The sequence below is a fragment of the Scardinius erythrophthalmus genome, assembly GCF_964197995.2.
Source record: "Scardinius erythrophthalmus genome assembly, contig: HAP1_SCAFFOLD_46, whole genome shotgun sequence".
Taxonomy (NCBI): domain Eukaryota; kingdom Metazoa; phylum Chordata; class Actinopteri; order Cypriniformes; family Leuciscidae; genus Scardinius; species Scardinius erythrophthalmus.
The window spans coordinates 134,889-160,925 of NW_028296543.1; the positions used below are offsets into that span (position 1 = coordinate 134,889).

The window sequence follows — 26,037 nt, forward strand, 5'->3', positions numbered from 1 at the left end:
AAAGAGTGATGAAAAAACAGAACAATTAAGACTAAGATCAAGCAATGGATGCCTTAGGCCATCAGCTAAAATACACCAGCAAAATGACATGGCAAAACAGACAAGCTCTGAATTGGTTACTGGCAGAAAGGGGTATGTGCGATGTTTGGAACTGATTGTTGCACCTTTATTCCGAATAATACAGCCTCTGATGGAGCTTTTACTAGGGCCATGAAGAAGCTGAAGGATCTAAGACAAGAAGTTGCTGAAAATGCAGGGAGAGACAGACACGTTGGATACTGGTTTGACTCTATATTTGGGTCCTGGAAAGAATGGTTCATTAAGGTGGGAATAATAATATCTGTGGCTGTTGTCATTTTTCTTTTGTTGTTCTGCTGTGCTGTGCCTTTTCTCAGATCCATGCTAGCCAACATGGCCACCAAACAGATGATTAATGTGTCAGTCAAACCATTGGGAGTTGACATCGGGTGCACAAACTCAAGAGTGTATCCAATTGGGCCAGGACTGGACGAGCTAGACGACTTCCTGTAAGGAGTTCTGGTGAAGGAGTAAGGAATGGGGTACCTTGTTACTTTTGATTTCTAACAGTTTGATTCTGTTTTTGAAAAGAGAGGGAGGTAGTAACACTATGTATTTTATTTTTGGGGCAAAATCAGATAGATAATTAGAACATGGGTAGAGTAGGGAGTTAGTTAGAGGGTTTTTATTTGTTTCTTTGGTTTTATATAAAGGACCCCTTCCTGAATATATTTTTTTACACTTATAATCTTACTGAGAATATTTTTACATATAATCACACTAACTTTCACAAATATGAATATGTGTATGAGAGGGGACGACATAAGGTTTGAAGCAGGTCATTGCCCGTCGTACGAGGTAATGCAACCAGATATAAAGGGAAAAGATAAGATGGTTTTACTACTTTTATCACTTACTAATCACTTATTCGCTATAAAAGAGTTCTTTTAACATTTTAAAGTTTTTTATGAATTAAATGTGAAGTACATGCATTAGACCACTGGAAAATGTTTCCACGGGGTAAAAAGAGAAATTAATTACAAGTGCGGTCGCCAATAGCCGGACCAGTAAGGGCAGACTCAACTGGTGGTTTAAAAACCCGCTGTCTGCTCCAACACCAGATAGCGCTCTAGGCAGGATCAGGGCACCTCTGGCAATGATGGAGCAACCCAGATAGCACTCCAGGCCACCGGAAGCACCTTTGCAGTTCTTCTGGCACAGTGGGACAATCCTAACTTCAAGTCTGCACACTGAGATATGTTGATTACTGGAAATCAAATGTTTAAAGTAATCTATCCCTTCGGAGTGATGATCCAACTGGAAGGTGAGATATTTTACTCCACTCCAGTCAAAAGGGGGTGGAGATGTTTGGTCTCACTATTCCTCCAGAGTGTACCTTTGTGATGAAAGCCTATTGATAAGAAAGATGGATGGTCAATATTGACCATGATTGATAGATAACAGAGAGAGGCTTATTCATGAAGATACATTCTGGGACAAAAGTGAAGGTGGGACTAAAGTTAGTCCCAAAGGGGGGATTATGTTGAAGAATTTCCCTTGTCTCATGTAAAAGTCTGAATGCTGTAATGCCCAGCAGAAAATTGGTCACAAGAGATAAGAGAATGGAAAAGTACCCAAAAGTCTGTAAATGCAGGTCGTGAGCTTAGAATTATAAGGTTCTATCTCCACTTTTGGTCGAAATTGAGTTTTTGACATAATCTGATCCATTAGGTGTTTATTAATGCCTGTGTGGTGTTATTTTTGTAAAAAAATATTTTGTTAGTAGTTATTAATAAAATAAAAAGGTTCCATCTCAGTTTCGCCAGCTGGGATGTAAAAACTTTGATGCTCAATATCTCGGAACTACCCTAAACGGAGATAGAACCTTACAATTCTAAGCTCACGAGGTGTTGGGATGCGCTGGCAGAAAAACACGTTTTTTGCGATGTTCCACCAATAGACCATTTCAACGGCTATTTTTAGATGGAAGGATGTGACGTGATTGGCCCTCAGACGTTTCCGGTTAGTTATCGCGCACATTCAAAACAACAGACGGGAGGCGGTTTTTTTATGCCAATTGTTAGATTATTTTAATATTCATTCGATAAAACATGTCCAAATTTAAATTAGGAGCGTGCTGTTCGGTTGTTGGATGTTCTCTTAGGCCCGGAACTAACTTGCTTTCGGAAATCAAAGCGTTTAGATTTCCAAAAAATAAACAACAGCGTGACGCCTGGATTGCGGCCGTGAAGAGAGAAGGCTGGATACCAACTAGCAACTCTAGGATATGCAGCACACATTTTATCTCTGGTAAGTAAACTACATTTTTGTCACTAAATAATTTGTATTTCTATACGTTAACTAGTTAAGTATGATGAATCATTATTTGAGCTAGCAGTTTGGCTCCGTCATTGTTTTCATATGGGTAGATAGCATGTAACGTTAAATAGCTAACGTTAGCATTTTGGTACGTTTGCAGTGAAATAGCCAGATTTTTTTTCCGTTTCATTTCTAAATGTTATTTTAGAAACTTATCAAAGTAGCCGTACATTGTTGTCAGCTGAATGGATAGCTAACGTTAGCTAGACAACTAACGTTAGTGTATAACACTTTACAATAATGTTTTATTGTGTAACATTACTTATTCATCACTTATTAAGCTTGTTTAATGTTAATTCCAACATGCACTAATGCATTAAACAATAACAGTATGGTTATTTTTTATTTCTCATTAACCTGGTTGATTTAAACATATTCAATTTAATAATTTAGCAGACGCTTTTATCCAAAGCAACTTAAAAATGAAGAGAGCAATAAAAGCAGTCAAATCATCGTTTATTAAATATTAAAGTAATATACTTTTAACTTTTTATACTTATGTTTTTAATTACTGTGATTTTAAAGTTTTAACCCGATTTTGCCATAGGCCACTATCAAGCTGTACATTATGAACTTGTGAACAATTGTAAATGTATTAGACTTGCTGTAAAATGTTAATTGTTTGTTCATGCTACCTAAAATATTACTAATACAAGACCCTTTTTAAAGTGTTAGCGCAGTATGCAGTGGTCATACTGATATCTAGCTAGTTTATTGATGATTACATTAAAAATGCTCAATGGTCTTTGTCATCTATCTTCAACCAGTGATGTGTAAAATATATAACCTATCCCAATAATGTTTTTCTACTTGTGTCTTTAGGAAAGCCATCAGATGATCCTCTAAATCCAGATTACATACCATCAAAGCTTCCTCACAGACCTGACACCTCTAGAAAAATGGACCGATATCAGAGGTCTCTGAGACGAGCATCAGAGGTCTCTGAGATGAGCTTTGGAGTTCAGCCTACTGAGGAAGTGCAGGACATGGACATAAATGTAACACAAGTTAAGTCCTTCAATGATATGTGTGTTGGAACAGATCTCACTATGAGTGATATTGAAGATATGCAGAAACAGAACACATCCTACAAAGAGCAAGTGAGAAGCCTAGATTCAAAGGTACAAACTCTAACCCGTGAGAGGAAACAACTGAAATCTGATGTGGATTTAAACGATGATCAAGTCATTCACTTCTACACTGGCCTTCGCTCATCCAAAGTGTTTTTTGCCCTTTTGACATATCTTACCACTGCTTGGAGTCCGAGAACACAGAGTCCTTCAACACCTCTCCATTTTTACTTAGTCTTAATGAAACTGAGACTTGGCCTCACTCATAAAGATCTTGCCTTCAGGTTTCATTGCAGTTGTGCAACAATCTCTGCAATATTTCATGACTGGTTGAACGTGATGACACAGCGTTTCAGCGCTCTAATTCATTGGCCTTCTAGAGAAGAGATTAAAAAGCATCTTCCTGCCCTGTTCAAAAGCCCCCCATTCAATTCAGTGAGGTGTATCATAGACTGCAGCGAGATTTTCATTGACCGACCAACATCACTCAGTGCAAGAACAATGACATACTCCAACTATAAGTCCCACAACACCATCAAATTCCTGGTTGGCATTAGTCCAACAGGGTCAATCACATTCCTTTCCAAGTCTTGGGGTGGTAGAGCCAGTGACAAAACAATCACAAAATCATCTGGTTTAATTGATCTTTTGGAAGAGGGAGACATTGTCATGGCTGACAGAGGGTTCAGTTTCCCGGAGTATTTCGCTGCGAAAGGAGTCCAGCTACTCATACCTGCTTCAACCCGTGGAAAGACACAGCTTTCAGGACAAGAAGTATCTGTGTCACGTCAAATGTCAAGGTTGAGGATTCATGTGGAAAGAGCTATTGGTCGAATTAAAAAGTACAGCATTTTAAGACATACACTCCCAATAAACTTGGTGAAGCGAAGATCAAAAGACACAGTGGCAACTGTAGATAAAATTATTTTGGTTTGTTCTGCACTATCTAATTTGGACAAGTCATTAATTCGGTAAAAAAAAAAAACAAAAAAAAAAAAACATGAGACACTGACAAGTGGTTGAAAACCTTTTATTTTGTTATTGAATGATTGTGTACAGAATTATGTATATATATGTTGTATATAGAGTTCTATTGGATTTATGTTTGGTATTTAATTATTTTTTTTTTTCTAACTATCTACAATTATTAAACATTTGTTTAATGAGAATATTTGTTGTCCTGCAATTGATTGAATGTATTAAATAACAAAAATAAAAATTTTAACAAATTACTTGGAAGGCTGGGTATGATTTCACATGTATCTGGATTATGGTGAACACACTGAACAAAACCATTGCTCACCAGGATGCCTTTTTAAGCCTAGACATTTCAGGTGAAACACCTTGTGACAGACAGAGCACTGGGTGACTGATGTTTTAGACCTTCTTTTACACAAACAGGAAGTCTCTGCAATCAGAAATTGTTTCCTCAGTTTGTGTGTGCAAATTTCTGTGAGAATGTGCTGTCTGTAGAAGAGGTCCAGTTTTGTTCTGATCTGAGCCCAGTACTCTTCAGAGAACTCTACTTTCTGAATGTGGCAGTCTTCTGTTGTCCAAATGACAAAGAAAGATGTTTTGAGTTCACACACTGCCATTTGCCCCTGAACTTGTGCATAGTACGCATGGTTATGTTTGAGCTCAAAGTTTTTCCCCAGACAGAAATCTTTGCTCTTGATAGCATCAGTTATGGACATATTTGCATACTTTAAGGGGCATTTTATTTCAAGTGTTGCACGTGGACAGCACTTGCAATGGACTATTCCATCTGGGCTGGATCCTAAATGAGGAAACTTTGGATTTACTACTAACCCTATTTCTTCCACTATCAAGCTGTCATGACAAGTCATCTGGTTTGAAGTAAATGCTTCTCTAGCTAGTTTTTCATTATTCTTTCCCCAAGCTAAGGCTGGTACATTTCTGCTGGATGTGTAGCCCATGATTTTAGATGTCACGCTAGCTTGACTTGTCTTGCTTCTTATTACCTCATTAAAGTGGCTAGCGGTGATTCTGCCCTGTCTCTGCTCAAACCACTGTTCACAAGAGGACTGACCCAGTGTGTTTTCTTGGAGGTGCTTACAATTCAGTTCATTAAAGTAAGTAGGGATGGTTTGCATGATTTTATCTAGCTCATTTTGCAGTTCATCTTGTGACAATAAACTGTGCTTCTCATCAAAAAACTGTGTAAGGGGCTTTGGCAAGTTTGTTGCATCTACAGTGCTGTTGGTACAAGGTGTGTCACCCGGAACTGCTACATGTGCTTCCTCACTAGAATCTGCCTCAGCTGTAGTCAGAACATCTGCCTCAGCTGTAGTCAGAACATCTGCCTCAGCTGTAGTCAGAACATCAACCCTGTCTGTGTTCTCCTGCTCTCCCTCAGATGCAGTGTCTGTATCACTACCTACAGTTATAGTGGTAAACAGTGCACAGTCTGGGATCTCATTCTGAAATCACAATCACATTAAGTCATACTCATTGTCAAATTTATTTGTGTAGCACAAAACAGATTATAAAAAAAACATGTTAAGAGTGAATGTATATGGTGATGACGGTATAGTTACATATCTGTATTGCATTTGGTTTACATTAATTGGTAACACTTTAGAATATGGTTCCTTCGTTAACGAATAACTACACAGGAACAAATGAGTAACACAATATTAACAATCTAGTAACTAGTCAAAATCATAACTACTTTTCTATGACCTGTTTTGTCCTTAAAAAGTTCCTATTTGATGATTAAATCCATACAAATGCACACACACATATACTGTACGTGTATAGAAAAACATGAAATGTTTTTTATTTATTTCACAGATATAGTTAGATACATGTGTATATATCCATGCAAACCATCTAGAAACATGTGTTTTGCATATATTGTCATCAGGTTTCTGCAAATTCCTTACCTTCAGTGACTTAAAAAGCATGCTTGGTGAGACCGGTGTGACTACAGTGGGTAAGATGGGCTCCCTACTCTGAATTGCTCTTTGTCTGACAGGCTTGGAAAAGTCTATGTCTGCCACTGGTTTTGGATCAATCTAAAACAAAGTGGGATTATACATTTACTGCGAGTATCTACTTTTACATAAAAGCAGCAACACACCCCTTATGAAAATTAACTATGGTTATTAACCAAGTCTAGTAACCATGTTTTTGTTTCGTTTTTTTATACTCATTTGTATAACCACAGTTTTATTATAAATGCCATGGTTAAACTATGGTAAGTGTTGCAAAACTATGGTTAATTTTGTGGTTACCGTGGTTTAACTAAAATAACCATGTTTTCTATTTGCAGTAAAACCATATTTAATTTTCACAAGGGATGTGATTAGAATTAGAATTTTTATTTAATGAATTAAAACAACAACAACAAAAACACGTTAGCCAGAATTGAATTGCATGCACCTTCTTGTTTATTCGTGACCACATGCAGGTCTCAGATGTTACAGATGGAGCATTCAAACCTTCTCTAACACACTGTTCCACAGCAACCAGGATCGCAGCAACTTGGCTACACACTTCACCTAACCTAACCACAAATATTTCCAAACGTATGAAATAATTAATTATGCAATAGGTGATAATAGAACACAACAATTATTAGTAATGTAATTTATTATTTGAAAAGACATATTTACCCAGCCATGCAAGTGCAATGCCCACTAATAACCTCCCCGGTCACCTTAGCAACGAACCACGCAGAGTACGTTTTTGACAATGTCTGACTTGCTCCAACTTCACCAAATACAAGACAAACATCGTCCACACTGTAGGAACAAATGTTTCCAACTTTTCCACTAAGGAAGTAGTTGTAAGCATCTAAGCTACGATATGCCTTGACCGCTTCTCTCGTGTAGACACACTCGGTCTCAACCAGATAATGGTACACGTCTGGATACGACACTTCAGGTAAATGTTTTACGTTCTGAGTGAATAGTTGTCGCCTCAGCGTCTGATTTAAAGGGTCCGGTAATTCCACGCTATCGCCGATTTGAATTTTTTTTAAATATCTTAACTGTTCTGTTTTAGCTAGACTTAAAAAGTATGTGCTAGTCATTTTGTTTTGACAGCTGTGGTTTAAAAATGGCGCCACCGGAAGTGCTTCAGGGCCAGACATGCGCAGTAGCATTCCAACGGAATGTTATTGTTTACATCCTTGAAATGGTCTATAGAAGAAGGTTTAGGGAGAGATGTAGCTAATGGGGGCAAGGCAAGGCACCTTGTGCTGTGCACAATGCAAAGTGATCTAAAATACTTTTACTTTAACCCCAGTTAGGGTTCTGATTTTTCACTTTCTCTTTCCTTTACTTTCAATTCTTCTCAGCTGAATTTCACCATCACTAGTTTAGGAGTAGTCCTTGCTGAGTGCTGTCGGCTAAATTTGCAGTTACCTTGTCAATTCAATCTAAATTTAATTACATGTAAACAGTGGCAGATACAGAACTTCATTAATAGGTGGGCCTGGTGAATATACGGAGGGGCCTCGTTTTTTAGGCTTATATACTTTGCTAAATCAGATATATGTACAATAACATTACGATGTCCTGCAATCGATTTAAATAGTAGGCCACATGGGGTTTAATTTGTCGTTTAATGAGATGTAGCCTAATATATGTTGTCCAGTGGTAGAACTTTCACCAACCGTGTCAGAGGTTCTGGGTTCTAATCCTCACTCGTATAGGTTTTTTTTTTCTCGTATAGTTTTTTTTCCCTCATCAAAACCGATTATGTTCATCAGTGGTTGTATATCAAACAGGGACAAGTTTGTGTGCATTATGTTTTGTGATTTCACCAGAACGACGGATTGAAGCGCGCGTCCGAGTGAAGATAGTGTGGCGTGTGCGCGAGCCACACGAGAAAACACTGTATCCGCGCCACTGATCGCAGCAGCAACGAGCACTTTGATCACTTGATTTAAAAAAACACATTTCAGCGCCAGATCGTCTCTTAAAAAACGAACAAAATGAATCTCTGCCAGTTAACTGGAGATGTTTTATTTATTTGTAGAATTGGTACATTAGTGGCGCGAGATGTTTTAAAAAGTGGTGGGGAGGGACAATATCGACCCTGGCAAAAAGTGGTGGAGACATGTCCCACCCGTCCCACCCACCCCACCCACATCACCCGCCCCACCCGCATCACCCGCAAATTACGCCTATATACACGCCTGATAAATACATCAACTATAGCAGATCGGTACTTCGGTAGTGAATTTAAATAGGCCTATGCCTTGAACTCATGTCAGTCAGCCCTCCCGGCCCGGCTGCTTTAAACCTGACGGTCATCTGTCTGTTACGTGACTCGCATGTAGACTATCACAACGTTAAGTCAGTGCGCGCACGGAGAGCGGTGTAGCGTGATAGCATCACTGGACTGACACGTGATATGCCGACATAATATTTTTCTTTTGTAGCTATTTAATAAAATTAAATTATTTATTAATTCATTATTATTATTATTAAAATTTAAAATTTAAATGTTTTTTATTAATCTGATTGGGTGGGCCACCGGTCAATCTCACCCAGGCCCACCCATAAATCCACGCCTACATGTAAACTGTGTAGCTAGAGAAGAATTCTTATAGTAAGAAGAATTTTTATCAGCATGTTGACTGAACTTTTGAAGGGACACACACACAGTGTGGTCTTGAACACACAGCAGCTGGAACACACTAGGGATTGTTGGTCCAAGCAAATCAAAAGGTCAGCCACTAGTGCTATTGATTATTCCAAATTTCAGATCATTCCTGCTGTTTTGATCACTTACTTAAGCCTTTTTTATTTTATTTTACTTTGATAATAATAGCCGTCAGCTATTCACTTGTCTATTCTTTCATTTATTTGATTTATTTATATTTCCCCTCTTGTTGTAATGTGGTTCCATTTCCCATAGGGCCCAGAAAGGAACCAGAGACACCTTTATTTGTGATTTTGTTTATTTTCAACAAGTGCACTCATTTTTATGACCCTGCAACTGTCACGGTTTACGAATTCACTGTCTCTCTCTCGTCTAGCGTGCTGTTGTGTGTGTGTGTCTATGGGCGTGGTCACTGATCATCGGTGATCAGCAGCGCCAGCTGGATTCAATTCTTTGTCCCTTTATATGTTCAGTAACTGGTGTCTCATGTTGTCAGATCGTTGTGGTTTCCCGGTGTGTTTCCTGTGCCTGTTCCTGTGTTCTTTCGTGTGGATTGGATTCCCCGTGTCTTCGTCGTGTTCGTTTCCGGATTCTCTGCACTCTGCACTGGATCACCGAGCACCGTCATGAAGGATTATTTACTGGATCTGAGCACCGTCATGAGGGATCATCATTGGACTTGAGCACCAGTACCTGTTGTCCACCAAGGTCCCTGTGTCACTGTCCACCCAGCGTTTGTGTCCGCCTACTAATAAAGAGCGTTATTGTATTTACATCCTGTTCTGTCATCCGTTACAGAACAATCTGACCACATTATGGATGTAGCAGGCGCTACGACTTGGGACGAGTTTGCGGCTCGAAGCATCGCAAGAATGGACACCCAAGAGGAGAGCATCTCCAACACAGGACGGGCGGTCCAAGCGCTTGTGACGCAGGTGTCCGAGCTCACCCAACAACTACAGCAGCTAAGAGTTCCCACTGCGCCGCCCACACCGCCCGTTCAGCCCATTCCACCAGAGCCGCACCAGCAGTGTGAACCGAGACTACCGACACCAGAGGGATATGCAGGTGAACCGGAGTTTTGCAGAGCATTTCTGACCCGATGTTCTATGCACTTTTCATTACAGCCACTGACGTTCAATCAGGAACAGACCAAGGTGGCATTTGTCCTGACGCTGCTGTCGGGCAAAGCGGCTCTCTGGGGAACGGCGGTGTGGGAGAATCAAGACCCATGCTGCGCCTCGTTCCAGGCACTCTCCGAGGAGAGGAGAAGGGTTTTCGATCGTGCGGTGGCGGGTAGGGAGGCGACCAGACTACTCGCCGATCTCCGCCAATGTAACAGCTCGGTGTCGGAATATTCTATCCAGTTCCGCACCTTGGCTGCAGAGTGCCGATGGAACGAGGAGGCGCAGTGGGATAGATTCCTGCATGGGTTGGCTGACCGTGTCCAGAGGGAGATTTGTATGCTGGACCTTCCTCCCAGTTTGAATGGACTTATTGAGCTGGCGCTACGAGTTGATGCTCGGTTGAGCAGAATGGGTCGCTTCCAACAGAACCATCCGTTTCGCGGCACGGAGACCCTGCGCTCCGACAACCTGGACACGGTCAGTCCCGTTTGCAATCCCGAGCCCATGCAGGTGGGTAGAGCTCGGCTTTCCCGGGATCCCAAGGACTGTGCCTATACTGCGGGAAGGCGAGCCACTTCATCCACTCATGCCCGTTAAAAGATCAAGCCCGGTAGTAACAATGAGGCTACTATCGGGTGGGATCTCCGCCAAGAAGACCTCATCATCACCATCATCATCTACTCTCCTTCCGGTAAGACTAAGGTGGGCAACCCACAGACACGACACCAAGGCTTTACTGGATTCGGGGGCAGAAGGTAATTTTATGGACTCAGGACTGTCTTCACATCCCTGTCTCCCCTCTCATGTACAATATTTCTGTCAATGCTCTTAATGGACAACAACTTCCCAACATTTCACACGCTACTGAACCCATCACTCTCATCACATCTGGCAACCACACTGAGACAATAACATTCCTCCTCATGAACTCACCCCTCGCACCTGTCCTACTCGGTCATCCCTGGCTTACGCAACATAATCCCAGAGTCGATTGGGGTCACAATTCTGTATCTATGTGGAGTAATACGTGTCATGAGTCGTGTCTAGTGTCTGCGTGATCGTCTGTACCTGTGTCTGTATTCCAGGAGGAGGCGGTGAATTTGTCTAACGTGCCCGAGGAGTACCAGGACCTGAGAGAAGTGTTCAGTAAGTCTTGTGCTGCTTCTCTTCCTCCACATCGTCCCTATGACTGTGCCATAGACTTAGTGCCAGGTGAGTCTCCGCCTAAAGGCAAGTTATATTCACTTTCTGTTCCAGAGAGGGAGGCTATGGAGAAATATATTTCTGATTCTCTAGCATCCAAATTCAATTAGACCTTCCTCATCTCCAGCGGGGACGGGGTTCTTTTTTGTGGGGAAGAAGGATGGGTCTCTGCGACCGTGCATTGATTACCGAGGGTTGAACAACATCACGGTAAAGAATACTTATCTTTTGCCGTTGATGTCTTCAGCCTTCGAGTGATTACAGGGAGCATCCATCTTCACAAAATTGGATTTACGTAGCGCTTATCATTTGGTTCGCATAAGGCAGGGTGATGAATGGAAGACCGCGTTCAATACCCCCAGGGGGCACTTTGAATACTTGGTCATGCTGTTCGGGCTGTCCAACTCCCCAGCGGTCTTCCAGGCACTCGTCAATGATGTGCTGAGAGATATGGTTGACCAATTCATATATGTCTACCTGGATGACATATTGATTTTTTCATCTTCTCTCCAGGAACACGTTCAGCACGTCAGACGAGTGCTTCAGAGGTTGCTAGAGAATGGGCTTTTTGTCAAGGCGGAGAAATGCGTTTTTCATGCACAGTCTGTTCCTTTTCTAGGGTACATCGTCTCGTCTGAGGGAGTGCATATGGATCCTGACAAGGTTAAGGCTGTGATAGATTGGCCAAGTCCAGATTCCTGTAAGGCCCTACAGAGGTTTCTGGGGTTTGCCAATTTTTATCTGCGTTTTATTCGCAACTTCAGCCAACTAGTCACACCTCTGACTGCCTTGACCTCCCCCAGAATGACGTTCAGGTGGTCCGATACAGCGGAGGCTGTATTTGCCAAACTCAAGAGCCACTTCTTTTCGGCTCCCATCCTCGTTGCCCCTGATCCATCACGTCAGTTCGTGGTGGAGGTCGGCACGTCAGAGGTGGGGGTAGGAGCAGTTCTTTCCCAACGTTCTGCCACAGACGACAAGATGCATCCTTGCGCGTTTTTGTCTCATCGTTTATCACCTGCCGAGCATAATTATGACATTGGTAACAGAGAATTGTTGACAGTCAAGTTAGCGCTGGAGGAATGGCGTCACTGGTTAGAAGGGTCAGGGGTACCTTTTATTGTATGGACCGATCATAAGAATCTAGAATATATTAGAACCACCAAAAGACTCAACTCTAGGCAGGCTCGGTGTTTTGACTGTCGTGGACCGATTCTCGAAGGCGGCTCATTTTATTCCCTTGCCCAAATTACCCTCCGCCAAGGAGACAGCGGTAACTGTCGTAGATCATGTCTTTCACTTACATGGCCTCCCGATGGACGTGGTTTCCGACAGGGGGCCCCAATTTGTGTCCAAATTTTGGCAAGAATTTTGTAAGTTACTGGGGGCGACTGTCAGTCTCTCTTCGGGGTTTCATCCCCAAAGCAATGGTCAAACGGAGAGAGCCAACCAAGATCTGGAGAGAGTGTTGCGATGTTTGGTTTCCAAGAATCCTTCCTCCTGGAGTCAACAACTCTCTATGGTGGAGTACGCCCACAATTCGTTACCAGTGTCATCCACAGGCCTTACTCCGTTTGAATGTAGTTTAGGTTACCAGCCACCAGTTTTTGCCAGTACGGAATCCGAAGTCGCGGTCCCCTCCGCTCACGCCTTCGTCCAGAGGTGTCGCCACACTTGGAGTAGAGCCCGTGAGACTCTTCTCCAAGTGGGGGCACGCACCACGGCTAAAGCCGATCGCCACCGGTCGAAGCCTCCCGTATACGTTGTTGGTCAAAAAATGTGGCTTTCTACCAAGAATATTCCTCTCCGATCCGTATCTAACAAGCTTGCTCCCAAATACATCGGCCCATTTCCTGTCACCAAGATCATTAGTCCGGTGGCAGTCCGACTCAAACTTCCTCCTGCTTACAGGAGAATTCATCCCGCCTTCCATGTGTTAAAAATTAAACCTGTGTTTCATGCACGCATTAATCCGCCATTCCCGTTACAGCAACACAAGTAATCTCAACGATTACAAGGGCATAACTATAGTCCTGAGGATTGATAATAAGCATAATCTGAATAGGAAAAATCCTTCAATTCGTCAAGCCCGTTGTGAACCACCAGTTAAGTCCAGAGTAATAATTTGGCCATAAGAACCATCTTAAGTCATTTATTTCCTCTCGGCTTATGCCCTTTCCAGAAAATATTCTCGGAACCACACAAGTCTTAGCCTACTAACATCCACAGACAAGATGATAAGGATACAAGACCCACAAGCTACACATGAACACCTAGCTTTATGCTACATACCTAGCTAACCTATTAAACCTTAGCTCTGAACTCTTTAGGGTCATGCATTAGTCTCTCACCCCTAGTGTGCCAAAAATGTTGCAGATCCTCTGTTTAACCTGACCCTAACCAGACAGGAGACCGAAAGGACTGACAAGCCATCGCGAGGAACACTGTTCCACCAAGGCTGCTGACATCCTACAGCACCAGAGTCAAACGTAACTACACCATGAGAGAAGAGGACCAACAACTCATGACCCAAGCCAAAGTTACAGCCACACCGGGCTGATCAAGATTATCATCTCCTTACCCCATCATAGGGGTATGAAACAGAAGGTAAACAACCTCACATAACAGATCACAGCGTCCCACAAGGAGCGGACCTGTGCTCAAAGCCTCACATACCAGCTAGAGACTGAGGTTCAAACCAGATTCAACGCAGCTGAGCATGCTGAGCATGCCCAGGACCAGCACAGAACTGTTACCATGGCAACAACCCAGGTACCAGCCAAGCCCCTTGGAGAAGCCATGGAGGACAGCACCCTCAACCTGCAAAAACCACAGGATGACCAACGGCTGTGTGACGGCCCGAGTGGTGACCGCACAAGAGCGGTAATGTGGATGTGTCAACACACCACACACACACACACACACACACACACACACACACACACACACACACACACACACACACATGCATGCACTTACACGAAGGACATGTATTTAAGAATAATCTCCATTTAAACTTACTTTGTTATTTACATTCATTTGTTTCAGTATAATGATGGATCATAACCACACCAAACAAACAATATTAATTATTTCTTTATTGGGTTTTCATATGTTTACATTTACAGCACATTTCTATATACATTGTTACTGATTTGAAGTGCACACAAATTAGTTGCGTTGTATATGTTACTTATATTTGTTTCTATTTTAAGTTTAAGTTTACCGTCCGTGATGAACTTCAGACATGGTCCGCTGCAACCGCATCCTGGCGTGACGAAGATTAGATTCCGGGCAGGAACAGAACTTAAGCGTTATTGGTTCCGCCCGAACATACCATTTGCTGGAATTGCCCGGGGGAGGAAGAAACGTTACTGTCTTTATTAATTGATTTATTTAGTTGTACATTTATGATATTTGATTACATTTAGCTTTCCTTATCTTTATTTATTATATATCTCTGTTTGATTTGATTTTGATTTATTTAAGGTTATATGTTGAATGTAAAGATGAATTGTTTCCCCTCTTAATTTGTAATGGGCCCATCCTTTCCTTTATAAGCTGTTGCTTTGTTCATTTGAGCAGGTCAGTTTTAGTTTGTTTGGATGGTTTTTGTCTAACTGTTTTGATCTCATTTTCTGTTTGTTTATTTTACTTTTGTAAGAAATGTATGAGTTTGTAAAGTTAATTTTTTTTCTTGGGTTCAAATAAAGACCCATTTTTTGTGCAAAGCTTGTGTTCCTTGTTCTTGGCTTCTCGGTCCCTCACAGGCTGAAAACGACAACATCCTCCTCCACACCCTTCACACAGGTGTCAATCGGAGGCTCCACAAGGACAGCTGGACGCACCTGACTCAGAGCTACAGGAGCTGCTGACACAAGCAAAACAGCTCCCTGAACAGGACTCACCCGAGGAGTCCTGTAATGTACAAGCTTCAGACTCCTTGCCTACCCCAGCTTAGGCAAGCTCACATCGGCATCGCCATAAGGACAGAGCAACACTTCAATCCTTCAGACTTCTCGTGACTGAGAGGTTAACAACTACCTTCTGACCTCCTGCCGCCAGCACTAGGTCGGCCTGAAAACCTCTCTATGCTACATAGAGCCCTAACCACTTCCTGCAACCGCAAGCAAACACCTGCCCCAAAACTAATTGACTTCAGAATGACAGGTAACACCCTGTCAAGGCACCTGCTGCCTCGACACCTGCTGCACCAACTCAGAGACCTGGGGCCTCATGTACAAAGACTTGCGTTGAATTCATACTAAAACATTGTGTACGGACAAAGCTGTAAATACGCACACAAAAAAACAGATGTATGAATCTCTGCGTACGAAGGATCCCACGCATATTCTCTTTGTACATTCCAATTAGCGTAAAATTGAGCGCACATGCACGAGCACAACGCCCCACCCAGTCTCCTCCCTCAATTAAATTAATTTAAATATGGTAATTAGTCCAATTTGGAAAAAAAGCAAGCAAAAAACGAAATTTCACTGAAAATGAATTAGAGGTGCTACTATCAGAGGTAGAAACAAGAAAAAATATTTTATTTGGAACTTTGTCCTCTGGAATTAACAACAAAAGAAAGAAAAAAAGAGTGGGAGAGTTTGTCTGATGCAGTCAACGCGGTAGGATCTGAGAGTCACACCGTAAATGAACTGAAGAAGAAATGGTCTGACATAAAGGTGGAAGTTAAGCGGAGAACTGCTGCGCACCGACAAAGTGTGGGCAGAACAGGCGGTGGTACAGGGGCCGATGAACTTGCACCCTTTGATCAGAGAGTTGCCTCTATTGTAGGAGACACGCTAATCTCTGGAATCATATCCGTTGATATGGGAGACTCGGATATACTACAGGACTGCCAGCAAGGTGACTAATTTAAAATGTATTTCCTTAACTTTGATACATAGCCTACAAGCCACCATTTAATTTTAAAATGCATGCAATGTATCAAAAATTACACCAGAGATTTTACGTATCCACTGCTTTTATTGCAAATGCGTGTACCCATTAATAAGGAACAGATTCAAATGACTGTTAACATGTGCCTGTGTTTATTTGGACTTAGGAACCGCAGGAACAACAGCAGGAACGTCCACTGGCACGCACTCAGAGTCCGCACCACCGGAGCAGCCAGAACCCATACAGTCCAGCGTCTCCGGTGTCTCTATTGCTCCCCCCAGTGCTGAAGCCCGTCCATCTGGCCGCGTCTTGACGCATGCTGTTCTGGAGTCACAACAGCAAATTGTTAGGGCCATTGGAGAAATTAACAGTCACCTGAAAAATGTCACTGACGCACTCACAGAAATAAGCCATTCATTAAAGGAATTGGTCAAAAAATGAACTTTGTGTCTGAGTACCATTTAAATTGTCACAATTACATGTTGACGGGCCTGAATGGCTTGTTGATTGTGCTGCACATATACTGGTCCTGGGTCAGGGTCATCTGGCGGTGCCCCCACCTCACCAAGGGGTATGCCATGCCTGTGAGCGACATTGTGCAGCACTCCACAGTCCAGTATGATGCGGTAAACCTTGTCAGGACGGTATAACAGCATCCCCCCTGTCCTGTCAAGGCAGCGCCACCGACATTTCAGCTGCCCAATCGCCCACTCCACAACTGACCGAGTGCGAGAATGGGCATCATTGTATCTGCGATCAACTGCTGCTTCTGCTGATACTGTGAATCTTAGAAATCTAAGAAAGAAATCAGAGAAAAACTTGTCGATTTAGATGATTTAACGAGTTTAGAAAATTCTTCCTCTCTTATAGCAATGAATTAATCGAATTTTCTTAGGGAGACTACAATGCACTGCCTGATGCGATACTGTAGTAGACGGTTGCATAGTTATAATTTTCTCCCTAATATTATAAATATTGTAAGTAAAGAAGTTCAAAAGTCATTACTGCTGTGCTGCTTGGAAACGTCTGGGGTTGAAGCTTTATTTTTTGTTAATTTAGCCACTGTTTCAAATAAATAACTAGAGTTTTGTTTATTTTCTTCTAAGAATGTTGAAAAATAAGCAGATCTAGCTGTTTTTAAGGCCTCTCTGTATGCAGTTGTGCTCTCTCACCATGAAATGTGAAAAAAAAAAAACTCTAGTTCTTCTAAGTTGTCTGGGATGCTGAGGAGATGAAACTGATCAGGAATATTATTAATAAAACAATCTTTAGTGGCAGAAGTGATAGGTCTAACATATTTGTAACACAGAGTCAGGTTTGCAGCCTTGGCTAAATGAAGTATACACAAGACTAGATAATGATCTGAGATGTCATCTCTCTGCTGTAGAATTTCGACGGCATCAACAATGATTCCATGTGATAATATTAGATATAAAGTATGATTATGACAATGAGTAGGTCCTGACATGTGTTGTCTAACTGCAATAGAATTAATGTCTCTAAATGCCAATCCCAATGCATCTTTTTCATTATCTACTTGTATATTAAAATCACCAACAATAAGGACTTTATCTGCAGCCTGTACTAACGCTGATAAAAAAAGCAGCAAATTCTTTGATAAAGTCTGTATGGTGCCCTGATGCCCTGTATACAGTAGCCAGCACAAATCTCAAATGTGATTTATCATTTAAACTAGATAGTGACTGAGGATATTACTATAAATTACAGCAACACCTCCCCCTTTGCCTTTCAGATGAGGCTCATGTTTATAACAGTAATCTTGGGGGGTGGACTCATTTAAAGTAATGTAATTGTCTGGTTTAAGCCAGGTTTCTGTCAAACACAGCACATCTAGGTTATAGTCTGTAATCATATCATTAACAATAAGTGCTTTTGAAGTAAGGGATCGAATACTCAGCAACCCGAGCTTTATCATTTATGTTCATCCGTATTATATTTGTTTTTTATTTGTTGAACATCAATGGGTTTGGGAGTTTTTTGTATTTCCTAATTCGGGAACAGACACAATATCTATATGATGATATCTAAGTGAAAGAGTATCTGTGTGATGGGATTTATCGGACTTCTGTGACGTGAGACAGCTAACAGACAGTCGGTTTAGCCAGTCTGTCTGCTTCCTGACCTGAGCCCCAATTTGTCACGTTTGAGCTCTAAGACTATGTGCCACATTACTAGAGAGAAGAGAAGCACCATCCCAGGATGGATGAATACCATCTCTTTTCAACAGGTCAGGTCTGCCCCAAAACCTTTTCCAATTGTCTATGAATTCTATATTATTTTGTGGACACCACTTAGAAAGCCAGCCATTGAGTGAGGACAGTCTACTAAGTATCTCATCACTCCGGCGAACAGAAAGGGAACCAGATCAAATCACAGTGTCTGACATCGTACTTGCGAGTTCACACACCTCTTTAACGTTAATTTTAGTGATCTCCGACTGGCGAAGTCGAACATCATAAGTGACGGCGGGAATAATAATCTTAGAGAATTTACGATTAGCATTAGCCAGCACTTTTACATTTGCTTTGATGTCAGGCGATCTGGCTCCTGGCAAACATGTTACTATGGTGCCTGGTGTCTCTATTTTCACGTTCCGTGTAATAGAATAGCCAATAAATAGGGCACATTCAACAGAATTCACAGTGGGTGTTTCACTGACTGGGGAGAATCGGTTTAATTTTGTAATCGGATCAGAAGAGTGGTGTTTTGTCCCACGACTACAGCGTCTCACGGTCACCCCACTGCACGGGCTCTACAGCCAGAACCGAACAATGTACAGAGTTCACTAAGCTATTTGCATTCAAAGCACTATCTAAAGCCCTTGCATTCTTACTATCCTCGATTAAAGTTTGGATGCGTGTCTCTAGTTCTGAAATATTCTCCGTCAGCCTTACAATCTCCCTGCATTTATCACATGTAAAGCTCTCGGTGCTGACAGAGAATGCTATACTATACATGTGACATGAAGTGCAAGTGAAAATAACAGGAGAAGACATACTTCAAACAGCCACGAGCGAGACTCAGTTTCCATTCATCATCAACACACCAATGTGATTAGCTTCCCAAGATGTCCCTTTCAGACACAAAAAGTCCTCCAGTGAATCAACAAGCCTGAAAACCCTCCTTTTCAGCCAAAGGACACCGACGAAGGGGATCCCCATCAAACACACAAATGCAAGTAGGTCATCCAGATTCTAAGCGAACTGGTGCATTGATAAAAAAATGTAATAACCCTATCTAAGAAACAATAGAAGGGTTAAATTAAAGATTGATGGTCCGTTATAAAGTGAGTGCATATAGTGCTAGAAATTTGGGATTTCATCATTTCACTCTTTTAAAACTCATTCTCCATTTTCATTCTTTCTGCAACTCGTGTGAATGTATGTTTTCGTGTGTTTATGTGTTAGATATTAGTTTTATGTGTTAGAATAATCAATAAAATCAAGTTCATATTTAAAGAGAAGTGTCTTGTGTCATGTGCTTATAAATTTAATGTCTTAAACTGCTGATCTCGTTATCTTGTCTTCAGAAGCCGTTTGTTTGTATACGTGTGTAAGATGGAAATGCCACAGGTGCAGTGCGTACAGTGCAGTTTTGGTATCAGACCGGTTCTGAAAAATGGTACCATGCTGCCCTACTAAATGTGGGTGGCAGCTGGCAGTGAGGGCTTACTTTAGGGGCTGGGTCCATGCACAAGCTGCGTATGTTTTCAAACACCGTGGATGAAGTATAAATCTTGTTCTATTGTCTACTACCCACATAGCAAACAGACTTGGCCCAAATGTGGCCTCACAATGGCACTGCTGGTGTGTTGCCGGCACTGGCATGCATCATGTCAGCCAACTGTGGCCATGTGTGGCAATGATGGCACTGCATGCATGACGGCAGACAACATTTGGGCCGATTGTGGATGGGAGGTGTGTGGCCCAGATCATGTCAGCCAACTGTGGGGCAAGTGTGGCAATGATGGCACTGCATGATGGCAGACAACATTTGGGCTGATTGTGGAAGGGAGGTGTGTGGCCCAGATCATGTCAGCCAACTGTGGGGCAAGTGTGGCAATGATGGCGCTGCATGATGGCAGACAACATTTGGGCCGATTGTGGAAGGGAGGTGTGTGGCCCAGATCATGTCAGCCAACTGTGGGGCAAGTGTGGCAATGATGGCACTGCATGATGGCAGACAACATTTGGGCCGATTGTGGAAGGGAGGTGTGTGGCCCAGATCAGTGTAGCGATTATGGGCCATACTTTGTGTAGCCTACTGGACAATTATAAGTATTTAAGCCGCTACTATATATTCAAGGATTGTCCCCCCCACCACCACAATTTTTCACAGTAGAAATAAAACAGTTTAAAGTGTTGTCCATGGATGGTGCAGTTATCAAAACTACGAAAGAGATGTAATGATTTTAATCATTAATAATAATAATAATATGAATAATATGAACATAATCCATTTGACCTGAACAAAATATACATTTTCCTAACATGACAATTGAGTTACATATTTTTAATTATTTATTTTAATTTGTTTTTATGAATTTCTAATAAAAAAACTTAATTCACATACAAAATAGCCTAAGTTTTCCATACTCTTTAGTTTAAGCGCCACAAAATCATGTTAAAACTTACTATATATATATTTATATATATATATATATATATATATATATATATATATATATATATATATATATATATATATATATATATATTCTAAATAACAGTTTATTTAAAAATATATACAGTTAACTGTGCAGTGAACTATTGTTTATTGTTGCGATCTCCGTAACAGCAGCTTTCTGTTTGGTGGATAAGGTTCACGTAATGCATCGTTTGAAATTTCTCCCGCTGAAGGGTGAAGACGACGTCTGTCAGACAACCGAACCGCTGTTCAGGTAAGTGAAGCTATGTTGTGTACGACCCTATTTTTTTTTTCAGTCTATATTGTGTACGACCTAACATTAGATGTAATACATACAGCAGATATGCAACCACATGGGTTCTCTTTTGCACTCATGCTGAAACAGATCAAGTCTGCGATGTGCTTACAGCTCTCTTATTATTTTTTTTTGTATTTTTATTTAACCTTAACCTCGATTAAAAATCGACCGTGGCGGGTACGAAGGTTATTTTGGCAGGTTATGTAATGGCAATCTTTAAAAAATAGAAGAACATCTCTTTTTTGTAGCTTTTTTAAATACCTGAATTCAAACTCGGATGTCACCTTGTTCTTTATTGAAGTGAACTTTTGCCTCTATGGTAGCTGATTCACTGCCCTGTTACCTAAATTTATTTACAGTAGGTGGATGAATATTTGTATATGTATTTATTAATTTAGTATTTTGTCTTTTAGCTGCTGTGAGGAAAAAATCGTCTGACACATGCCACTGATCAGGAGATAGAAGCAACAATACAAAGATGGATTCAGCTTGCTCCTGATAGTATCAGCCCAGATCTGGCCCAAATCTGGTTCATGTGGATTTCACACGGTCCAGATGTGGGCCGGATCTGGGCCGACACTATGTTGCTGTCTGGGGAGTGCTTGAGGAGAAAAGAGGGGCTGCAGAGCTGTACTTCACTTCCTGAGGACAGTCCTAAATAGCATCACTTTCTACCTCACACATACAAACACTTATGTGCAAATTTGTTTTAAGTATTTTTTTTTATTTGCTCTATGTTTGTTGAGAGTAAAATTACATTATAATATGTTTAAATTTCAGTGCTAGATTCATTGATAGATTCATTTAGTTAGAATTGAAAAATGTTGTACATAGTTGGCTGTTCAGGCAACTAAAATAATGTTCACAAATTCTAGTTTTTTTTTTTTTTTTTTTTTTTTTTTGGCTTGTGCATTACTACAATAAGTAAACTACTGTTTAAGACAGACCAGAACATTTTGAAATTAAAGGCACTTTGAGGTGGTAATAAGATGTTAAGCTTTGAATGTGCTAAAAAATAGAAAATAATAATAATGTATTATTATTGGCTTGTGCCTATTGTTAAATAAACTATTTTTGAGAATTGAATTTTCTTGTGCCTTATTTGTTCACATTGTTTGGGTAAGATTAGGCTGGGTTATGGCTCAGTTTTGGGGTTTCTGGTTAAAGGGTGGTGTCGATATGGTTAACTTATGCACTGTAAAAAAAAAAAAGTTGGGTCAACTTAAAAAAATAAGGCAACTTATCGCAAGCTCTTTTTTGAGTAAACTCCACAAACAGGGACTGAAGTCCATGCAACTCAAAAGATTACGTTAAAGTCATAAGTTGCTTCAACATAAATAGTCATGTTTAGCTAATGAATAACAGAACAAAGTATTTTTAGTTGGCTGAACACAAATGGGCCTATTATCTTATAGGCCTATATTGATTTATTATATATTATTTAAATAGTTTAATTAAATAAGAGACAGACCATAACACGAGTCAGATAACTTTTTTTATTTAAACAGTTTGTGTCTGATGCACAACAATGACATTATCGTAGCAAGTCTTGAATTTGTTAACTCAATGCATGGTACTTACCAATGCATGTTAAATAACATTAGCCTGAAGGTTCAGTTCACCCAAAAATGAAAAGTCAGTCATCATCAATCCATATTCAGTGCATTCATGAGTCCGAACAAGCGTATACTGCTGGTAGATCTGTAATGTCCTCAAGAACAATGGCCTCTTCCAGTATTAGTTGGTCAGAGTTGGTAGTGATGTAACAGCGGCATCTTCAGCCACAGTAAGGATTCCGATCTCTACATCTTTGGTGCCGTGGTCTAAATGATCAGTATCCAGGGAGAATAATTCATGAGATAGGGGTATTAATTGAAGTGTAAATTTAAAAATAATAACAACAACAACATTATTATTATTTATGTTGTTGTGTAAATAACCTGAATACATGTAAAACATAAATAGATTAAAAAATGACCAAGAAATGAAAATGGTAATTTACCAGATGCATCCTGGGTAAACTTGTAGAGTTTTCATGCTGGAAAAGTGGCAATCCCTCAAGATCTGTTTTCTGACGTGTGGTAATGTCACTCACCTAAAAAGAAAGGAAAAAAAAAAAAGAATTATTTTAATCTGCAGATGCACTATGACCTTAACTCTTAATAATTTAACATAGGGATCTCTATTGCTTTGGGAGTTAAATGTTACAGCACACCCAAAAATGATAATTCTGTCATCTTTTACTCTTCCTCATTTAATTCCAAATCCATATGACTTGGTCCATAACAAAGATTTTTTTAAAGAATGTACAGATTGCTCTTTTACATACAGTGGAATCAAAAAAGTAAAATCATAAAATTTGTCAATAAATCATGTACAGTTTCCCAATTGACAACTGCATGAAAAACAGACTGATGTCATAATAAAGTTTATGATATTTATAACTGATATTATAAAGTTATTTACTTACTATTTTCCTCTTTATATGTGTTCATTCAAAGTAGATTCTCATGGTCGACGTTACAGATACACGAAAACTCCATGGAGATCTGTAAAAAAACGAGTCAGTTGGAATCACCACAAAGTTTTACTACTATAAGTATTCCTAAAATGTTCTAAAGAAATAATAATTAATAATAATCTTTAGAAATAATAATTAAAATAATAATAATATTAACAGTTGCTATTAAATGGTTTACCTCATCCTTTAGAAAAAGTGCAGGTGGCAGGCCATCTCTCTCTGAACTCCTCAACTAGTGTAAATACATAATGAGCAAACATCTCATTTGATATGACAAAACATACAGTTGATTATAAAAATGATAAATACCAGACATGTTCAAGTCCCTAAAGGCCAAGTCAAGTCTTAGTTTGTACCATTTTTTTAACAACATTTCTTTCAGCTAACCTAGTAATTGTAATTAACAGTGTTTTAAACTTTCAAAACGGATTTCTACTTAAAAAATGTATAACATAGCACATCAATTATTACTTAAATCATTAATGAATTACTTTAAAATAAAAAAAAATATTCACAAAAAAAAAATATTATTTTTAAAATACATAACATTATGCCATTTGGAATGCAGGGAGAGTCACCACGAGAAAAAAACTAAAAAAAACTAAACGTGCTGTGTATTTTGAGCTATTTGAGCTGCCGTAGTTTGCTGTAGTTCTAGGCAGTGATGGGTAATGTAGTCTTCCAGAGAGCGCCGGCGGTAACAGTAAACAACACAAAGAGCAATATTCCCGTCAGTGTGTCGTTAATACATACCTGTGACTCTTTGGAAACGCTGGATTGAATAGGCAGGATAACCAGCATTGGCCTCTTCCAGTATTAGTTGGTCAGAGTTGGTAGTGATGTAACAGCGGCCTGTAAACAGTGATGGTGAATTACATCAGGCCATCAGTTTGGGAAGAGCACAAAACATCATATATGACAAATAACATACAGTCGATTATAAAAATGATTAATACATACCAGTGATTCTGCAGAAACGCTGAATTGAAGGCAGCACTTTGCTACCGACTTCTCATCCGTCTATGCTTCTCACCAGCTGCAGACAGAGACCTAACCGCCGAGTCTCACACTGCGCATGCGTTCAGGGTTCAAACTGCGCACGCGCTAACAAAAAACGCGGACTTCAATGAAAACTAAAACGATTTAGTTTGAACAACAAAACATTGTACGTTTTCATCATTTAAGTAACGAATTTGTTGAATCAACTTAGTATGATGCATGAACACTTCCAATAAAAAAATCTCAGTTCATTTTACTGTTTTATGTTTATTTGGAGAACTTTCAGTAAGTTGGCTTTTTTACATAATTGGTACCAATAATAAAACCTGTTTTGGCCCAGTTCAGGGCCAGTTAAGGGTGACTAACTGGCTGAGATTCGGGCCAGTTATGGCCCATGTGTGACCCTTGTCTTTAATCCAGTTCTGGGCCACTTCAGGGCCGTCATTCTTTGCGGTACTTGGGCCGTGGGAAAAGTGATTGTGTGGCCCGGAGCTGGGCCAGAAAAATTTTTTTATGTGGGTATGAGCTATGTGACTGCCCCTAATTTCAAGACAGCCGAAGACGGAGATGCAGAGTTCAATTAATAAGGTGATTGAGGCATTCAATTAATGTGATGTAACTCAGCTCCTGTGTGTGTGTGTGTGTGTGTGTGTGTGTGTGTGTGTGTGTGTGTGTGTGTGTGTGTGTGTGTGTGTGTGCGTGTGTGTGTGTGTGTGTGTCAGGATCTTGACATACACAAGGCTGAACCAGTGATGCAGTTGTGTGTGGCTACATGGTGTACCTGTGTTGATGGCTTGAACATAAGTTATGATTCTAGTTTTGAAATATGTTTCACATAGTTTGTTAAAAAAAATCTCCACTATGAAGCCCCTTCTTGGTGTCAATTTATTTGATGGAAAATTCTTTATGGTGGAAATATTTCAGTCACACTGGCTGTTCTGTAAATTGGACAGCACAACGGCAAAAAGAAATTTCCATGAAAATCAATATTAATATCTGTCTGTATGGCAGGAACATTACATGGTCACCCTTAACCTACTGTTGGTGAAATATGAAAGGAGAGAATGTTTGGAGAAATAAAGGAAACATTCATCAGACACTAATTTTGAGTGAAGAGACTGCAAGCAAACAGCATCCTTTTAATCCATTGAATAAATCAAAAGAAGGACAAAAAATAATTTAAATTAGGCAGGAATGGGATATATCCAACAA

General features: G+C 40.4%; 1 protein-coding gene across 1 annotated transcript; it reads left to right on the forward strand.

Moving 5' to 3' along the window:
- Positions 1 to 2,029: 2,029 nt before the first annotated feature.
- Positions 2,030 to 9,787, forward strand: LOC308686220 (uncharacterized protein; the record flags this gene model as incomplete). Its single annotated transcript, XM_081394589.1, has 3 exons — positions 2,030 to 2,328; positions 3,220 to 4,438; positions 9,601 to 9,787. Exons 1-3 carry the CDS (start codon positions 2,130 to 2,132, stop codon positions 9,785 to 9,787), a joined length of 1,605 nt encoding a protein of 534 aa, XP_081250715.1. The 5' UTR covers positions 2,030 to 2,129.
- Between the last annotated feature and the right edge of the window lie 16,250 nt (positions 9,788 to 26,037).